Source organism: Myotis daubentonii, chromosome 16 (assembly GCF_963259705.1).
Source record: "Myotis daubentonii chromosome 16, mMyoDau2.1, whole genome shotgun sequence".
Lineage (NCBI taxonomy): Eukaryota > Metazoa > Chordata > Mammalia > Chiroptera > Vespertilionidae > Myotis > Myotis daubentonii.
Genome location: NC_081855.1, coordinates 6,776,440 through 6,783,920, shown reverse-complemented (window position 1 = coordinate 6,783,920; position 7,481 = coordinate 6,776,440). Strand labels below are relative to the sequence as shown.

The 7,481-nt window shown below is 51.5% G+C and overlaps 1 protein-coding gene across 1 annotated transcript; it reads left to right on the top strand.

The window, feature by feature from the left end:
- Nucleotides 1-3,581: 3,581 nt before the first annotated feature.
- LOC132219354 (phosphofurin acidic cluster sorting protein 2-like) lies at nucleotides 3,582-6,742 on the top strand. Its single transcript, XM_059671714.1, has 2 exons — nucleotides 3,582-4,653; nucleotides 5,233-6,742. Exons 1-2 carry the CDS (start codon nucleotides 3,662-3,664, stop codon nucleotides 6,740-6,742), a joined length of 2,502 nt encoding a protein of 833 aa, XP_059527697.1. The 5' UTR covers nucleotides 3,582-3,661.
- Nucleotides 6,743-7,481: the final 739 nt, after the last annotated feature.

Sequence of the window (7,481 nt, the reverse complement as noted above, 5' to 3'; positions counted from 1 at the left end):
GGTGGTTTGGGGAAGGTAAAAGGATTTGGTGGGCTTTGAATTGCTTCTGCAGCCAAACCTCTGGCCCCTTGTAAATGTCATTCGTAAAACAAGGATAGTAATTTTTAATACCCCAGGGACTGGGTTGCCACCCAAATGTTGGCAAGGGACTGACAAATTCATTCGCCATTTTTGTAATGTTTCTTTCTATTTGGGAACATTTTTCTAACTTCCAGAAAGCACACATCTCTGAGAGTTATAAAGGCGTTCAGGTATATGAAACCTCTGTCCATCTCCCTTGGGAATGAAAAACAGGTTCTAGCTGCATGATAGTCTTAAAAATAATGGTGCCAAACCTCTCTATAACCTACTTTATATTGGGACCAGGTAGGTGGTGTAACAAAAGAAGATTGGCTTCTTTCTTGGGTTTCTCAGGGTCAAGTTTCTCCCACTTGGTGAATATGCACTCCATAAGAGGAATCTCAAGTCACTGTGGGCTGGTTCCGCATCTATAGAGAGACATATGAGCAAGCCCAGTGTTAGAGACATGTGTGCATGTCTCTGAGCTGTCTGGAGACATTCTGAGTAGGGTGGGTACCCTGTTAAGCCATCTCTCAGGCTCTCGTGGAAGATACTAATAAAGAAAAGATGATTACCAAACCTTCGGTCAGCCTCAAGGTTAGTTTCCTCATGGAAGGTTCCTTTAAAATCATTACTTTCTATTTTGGTTCAGTATCTGGTTCATCTATTCTAAATATATAACTATACTGGAAAAAGCATATGTAGGCATCACTGATTTCATATAAAAGAAAAAAAAACACCTCACCTATCAGGTGAATTGGGAAAGATTTGATTAACAAACTATATATATATATATGGGCCCATAACAACCCCTAGTTGAAAGGAAACAGGTTTTGATTAAAAAGCAGACATTTTTGTACAGAAGGTTTAGTCCGATGGAGAAAGCAATTAGTAGGTGTGGTTAAGAAAAATAAGATAGCCCCAGTATCTACAGGAGCCTTAGTAGCGACCCGTTTTATGATAATTTCAAGTTCTCCCAAACTAACAGTGAGAAGGGGAAACACCCTTGGAGCAACCCTATGCTTCTTTTGTTTGTTTACTTTTTCTACATCCTATTTCAGTTTCCTCTATCCCTAGAGTGGGCAGACTTCTCTATAGGAGTTTTCTTACAACCTTATTTAGTAATTCTCTTGCTTTTTCTCCCAGAAACCAGGAGTATATTAATTGCGATAGGTTAGAATAGCCAGGATTACACGTTCTAACAGTGACATTTCTCTGGGAGCCAATCAGGGCCATAGAGAAAATGGAGGATGATTGCTGGTTCCTCTCTGGCTGAGAGCAGCTTTTCTCCAAAGGGAGCTGGTAGAATTCCTATTCTCATTTCCCTTAAGTCAGTAGGGAGGGGTAGTGGAGGAGACAGAAGGGGAAGGAAGAAGGGAAGGGAAAGAACATATCTGGAGAAGGAAGCTCAGAGAGCAAAAGATGTAGTGGACGTGCTATAGTAGGGGGAGATTGGGGTGTTAGCATTTATTCACTTCAGGAGAGTTCAGAGATAGTCTCTAAAATTTCTCATTAATTTATTTTTTAAAAGAATTTTCTGTGCTTCTCCTTAGAAGCTTCTAATTTCCATGTGAAGATATGCTTCCTATTCAGTCATTTTCATTTTGGGGCCAGCGTATTTCTAGTTTTCTTTTTTTTCCGGCAAAAAGATTATTTATCTTGGCCATTTTTCAGTTGATATTTTCAAGTTAAATCTTCCCATTTCTATAAAGCACTTGCAAGAAAAGGCTTCCTATCAGGGGTTAATGAGGGCTGGAGTCTGGGAGGTCCTAGCCCTGGAGGCACAACTTCCCATGTTAATTATAGGTGTGTTTGTTTTTATTGTTATTGTTGTTATTTTATATTTGCAGAATCTGAGCAAGTTTTCCAGGGATGTTATGGAGTGGGTCGAAGTGTGCTGCTCTGGGTTGAGCTCCATTATGCTCACACCCCTCTTATGTGCCTCGGCTTCTCTCCCAGTTATCTAAAGTGACCTGAAGGCCTCTAGCCAGTTTGGCTCCATGGGTAGAATGCAGGCCCTGAGAGGTCCTGGGTTTGATTCAAGGTGAAGGGCATGTACCTCGGTTGCAGCTAGATCCCTGGCCCTTACTGGAGCGCCTGGGGGAGGCAACCAATCGATGTCTCTCTCATTCTCTCTCTCTGTATCTCCCCCTCCTTTCCTCTCTCTCTAAACCCATGGGGAAAATATACTCGAGTGAGGATAAATAAATAAATAAACATAAAAACCTCAGGAAGGGCTAGGAACGCTGGTGGACCTGATCTTATGGGCTCTCCCCCGGAGGAGCCAGTCAGGTGAATTGCAGTTGAGTATGAATTTCCCTATGGGGCTCCTGCTTGGCGTGAGGAATGACCTCTGACACCTCCACAAAGATTCTTAGTTGCTTAAGAACAGCCAAGATTCAGGTCAGAAGGAGGATGTGTCCCTTCGGAGCTGAGCAAGTTCAGCTCTCACTTATACAGTGAAGGATTTTTGCTCAGACTCTCAGAAAGCAAATCCAAATGAAAACTCAGAGTCAAAAACCAGCCACCCATGTTTCCTCTGGTCTCTCCTTAGCCTTGATTCTGTCAACCCTTCACCTTAGTTCCACCTTGGGGATTTAAAATACAGCTTAACTAAAGTCGAACCCTCTATCACAAGCAAAGGAATGTTCCTGATTCAAGAGACAACTTAGCCAAGTTCACCTGACAGGCAGGGAACTGGTGGCCCAACTGGCCCTTTGCTGGATCCCAGCACTGGGTTTGGGCCTGCAGGGCGGTCCTGTGTGAGCTTTGGAATCCTGCCGCAGTAATTTAAGTAAATAGCAATGTAAGCAGCATTCAACCCTGTGCAGAATTCTTGTGAGTTTATTGGAGCCCAACTGTCAACAGTGGCCGGAAAACAAAATCTCACTGTATTGAGGTAGTGCTCCAAGAACAGCAGGATTGCACCTGCTTTTACACATACAATCAAAAGTGGAGATGTATATGGGTCACATGAAATCCATTGCTTAGGGAGGCAGGAGAAAGCAAAGCATGGAAAGCTCTGGGATTAGATAAAAAGTAAAACGAGAGACACATACCTCCCTCATACAGGAGCACACAGGATAGTGAGCAATGAACTCAATAGCAATGAGCAGCTTGGTGGTCTCTGCCGAGCACAGAGCAGTGCCTGTGCTCCCAGGTGACGAGAAAAAGGTAAATTCCTTTAACATTCCAAAGGTATGTATCACAGATGCCAAAAGACAACAGACAGGCTCCGTTAAGGTAAAGATTGTCCTTTGTCAGGGAAGACACTGGCCGAGCACATGACTACACACCATAAACTGTGTTTAGATAACAAGTTTTAATTTCAGGCTAACTGTGAGGTTAATTTAGGTCTCTGAGTTTGAAAGGCCACCATGCAGGCCTTACCTGTGCGAGTCACAGATGAGCGTGTGACTATTTGTCATTTACTCTCTCCTTCGATCACCTGTGCCGCACCTCTTGCCACCAATAATGTCCCTCCTCTGTCCCACCACAGGGGGAGGAACCAGCAAGTACCTGTACGCTGGAAGCAGCTGCAGCTTCCTCGCCACCTGCGGGCCTGGCCCGCTCGCCCACTGTGCTCAACACACCAGTGCCCATGACTTTCTTCTCTACCTGGGAGGTGGACTGCTCCAGACCTGGCTGCGTGCCCAGATTGTGCAGCTTCACGTTAAAGAAGCTGGTGGTCTTGAAGGGGCTGGAGAAGGAGCTCGTCTCCTTGGTGATAGCAGTGCAGATGCAGGGCGCCAACGGCATCTTGAGATCCCATGAGATTGTGCTGCCCAGCAGCGGACCAGTGGAGACTGACCTGGCGCTGACCTTCTCCCTGGAGTACCCCCACTTCCTCAAGAGAAAAGGCAACAAGCTGCAGATCATGCTGCAGCAGAGGAAGTGCAATCACAACCGGACCATCCTGGGCTACAGGACACTGGCCACAGGGGCCGTCCACATGGCTGAGCTGATGCAGCGACCACCTGAGGGTGGCCGGGTGCTGAGCCTCAGCAGCAGGATCCAGGGGTCCTCCATCACGGTGGCCGAGATCTGGATCTCCTCCCTCTCCAGTCAGCCCATCGACGACGAGGATGGCAGCATGCCGGCCAGCCCCAAGGCCAAGTCCATGGATAGCGACATGGAGGGGAAATCTGAAAGCTTCACTGAGCTGGAGACCAGCTGCAATCTCACACACAGGCAGGACCTGGAAGAAGCTGACTTTGCCCTGGGGCAGCCCAAGAAGCAGAAGCGATGCATGCAACAAAACTTGAAGCAGAAAGTCATGGCACTGCTTCCCAGGTCCCACATGTCAGAAGAGGTCCTGGACTCGGATCAGGACCCTAAGGAGCATGTCCCTGAGGTGGAGGAGGACCTGGACCTTCTCTATGACACCCTTAAGCATCCCAGCGACAGTGGCCCAGACATGGAGGATGATAGCAGCATCCTCAGCAAGACCAAGCCCAAGAAGAGACAATACTTTGAAGGCCTGGCACACTCCAGCTGGCAGACGGAGACCAGGAGCTTACACAGTGCCCGGAGCCAGAAGGAGCCTCCTCAGCTGGCCGACATGCCCGGGAAGACCCAGGGCCCGGGCGGCAAGCTGTTCAGTGGCAGTGTCTCTGACTCGATGGCCTACAGCACCCCACCCACCAAGGTGGTCAAGAGCTGGATCTTCTCCCAATCGAGGCAGACCGTCAACCACCTGGACAACGCCATGCCGGCCAGCACCGAGGTGGAGGCCACGCATAACTTCTCTGAGGGAGAGTCTGAGATCGTCTGCTCTGAGCTGGAGGTCGGCTACAATGCTGCCTACAGGCATGACCTGGACGAGGATGACTTGGGCCTGGAGAAACCGATAGGAAGGAGGAGGTCCACCATCAAGCAACAGCACTACCAGCAGAGAGTCGCAGAGTGGCTGCACAGGTACCAAATGACGCTGGAGGTCCTGGACTCGGAGCAGGAGTCTGAGGAGGAAGTCCCCAATGTGGACAAGGACCTGGCCTTTCTGTTTCAGAGCGTGGTGTGCCCCATGGACAGTGGCTCAGACATGGAGGATGATGACCATCTCCCAACCCCTCCCATGCCTGTGCTCATGTCATATTCTGAAAGCCTGTCCAGCCCAGATATGGAGGAGGACAGAGTCCTCAGGACAAGCAGGCCCAGATTATACTGTGAAAGCCTTTCAAGCGACAGTGGCTCCGACTGGGTGGCCCACAGCATGCCCAACCCTGGGGAGCAGCCGGCACAGCCTGGGGACAGCCCGGAGGCAGGGACCTCTGCCCAGGACATGCTCACTACGAGGCGCACCACCAAGACCGAGTCTATGGTCATCCCTTCCAGCAGCTCCAAGGGGAAGCAGCCCGCCCACCGGGGCTGGAGCAGGTCCCTGAATGAGTCGGCCAACAGCCTGATCAAGGAGCGCTGCGCAGACCCACAGGGCCAACTGCAGGTCCCCAGTCAGACTGTGTTCGACCAACTGAATGACAGCCTCATGTCCAACGACTATCTGCCCAAGAACATCATCCTCATCAACACCTCCGACAGGCAGGGGCAGTCCCTGTCGGACGTCCTGCAGCAGCACACGCTGCCTGTCGTGTGTACCGCCTCCATGGTGGATGTCCAGGAGGCCTTCAGCTCCATCATCTCCTGGATACAAAGATACCGCAACTGCAAGACCGAGGCCACCATGCCAGTGAAGATCGCGGTGGCGGGGGATCAGCACTACTTCAGCACCGTGCTGCGGGTCTTTGTGGAGCAGCTGTCCCACAAGGACCCGGACTGGCTGGACTCCATGCGCTTCCTGGTCATCCCGCTGGGTTCCCACCCCTTGGCCAGGTACCTGGGCTCCGTGGATTGCCGCTACCACAAACTCTTACGGGACCTGGCCTGGTGGGAACTGTTCTACCACCTGGAGGCCCAGGATGCTGTGCAGAACATTGTGTTGAAAATCAAAGAGTACCTCACAGGGGCCAACTGTGTCCTCCAGCTGCCCATCGCAGAGGCCATGCTCACCTCTAAGCCGAAGAGCCCGGACGAGCTGCCCTTGCAGAAGTTCATTCCCTTTGTGGGGGCAGTGAAAGTCCGAAGAGTGGAGCCAATTTCAGCCACGTCAGGAGACTCAGCTGAAGCCATCCCCTCATGCTCCAATGTGCTTCTGTCCACCGCCAGGGAGGCCACACACAAGCTAATTTCCTTGTCGTCAGTGAGTGGGGGCCTGTCCTCCCCCGGCCAGAGTGTGGGTGCTGAGCTGATGGAGCTGCAGGTGGATTACTGGACGGCAGCCCAGCCCACAAACAGGAAGAGGAGCGGGGAGAAGGAAGACCTGCCTGCCACCAAAAACACACTCCGGTGCACCTTCCGGTCTCTCCAGGTCAGCAGGCTGCCCAGCAGCGGCGAGGCTGCAGCCACGCCCACTATGTCCATGACTGTGATCACCAAGGAGAAGGAAAAGAAGGTGATGTTTTTGCCCAAGAAAGACAAGGGCACGGACTTGGCGTCCAACAGCCAGTGCATCCAGGGCATCGGCCGCTTGGTTTGCTCAGCCAAGAACCAGGAGCACAGGCAGCGGGTCCTCATTGACGGCGTGGAGTGGAACGACGTGACGTTCTTCCAGCTGGCAGCCCAGTGGTCCTCCCACGTCAAGCACTTCCCCATCTGCATCTTCGAACACAACAATTCCACCTTCTAGCCCTGCCCCTCCCCCTGCCCTTCACTCTGCCTGGGCCAAGCCCAGCAGTATCGAGCTGCTTTTCTGTTAACAGTTCAGTTTACTATAGACACAGACCCTGGAAACACAGTGAAACGGTTTGAGTTTGGATGCCCTCAAAGCCTGCAACGTAAGGGGGTTGCCCTCAGTGGGACCCCCAAATGCTCTGTTCAATAACCAGAAAGCTCCGGCAGGTGGGAGTCAGGAGGGCAGTGTTGAGCTGGAGCATCATGGAAGGTGTGTTTGGGCCTCAGGACCCCCAGCACTGTCAGTGACAAGGCTTCTGGCCTTGGAGACCTGCCCTTCCTGGAAACCAGGGCTCAGCTTAACCCTGGGAGCCGGCACCAGCCTGTGCCCAGACTCAGAGCTGGGCGGCCAAAGGCAAAGGGCTGGCCTCCCATTGGGGCATCCGGAGCACAACATGGAGGCCAGCCAGCCCAGCCTTGGACCCCAGCTGCCAACCAACCAAGTGGCCCCAGCACCATCCACTTATGGTTCCCAATGAACTCACGTCTCACAAGGCAAAATAACAAAAAAGAGCTGCACGGTGCAGATCACACAGGCACATGGGCTGGACAAACCAGTGCCCTCCTCGCTGGGCAGCGACCCACCTTCGTTCCTTCCTCTTCAGGTTATCACAGAACATTTGCTGCCACCCTACAGTTGTACCAGCTATTTACAAGGTGAGCAACCTGCCCCTCCACAGCACAGTGGTCATTTG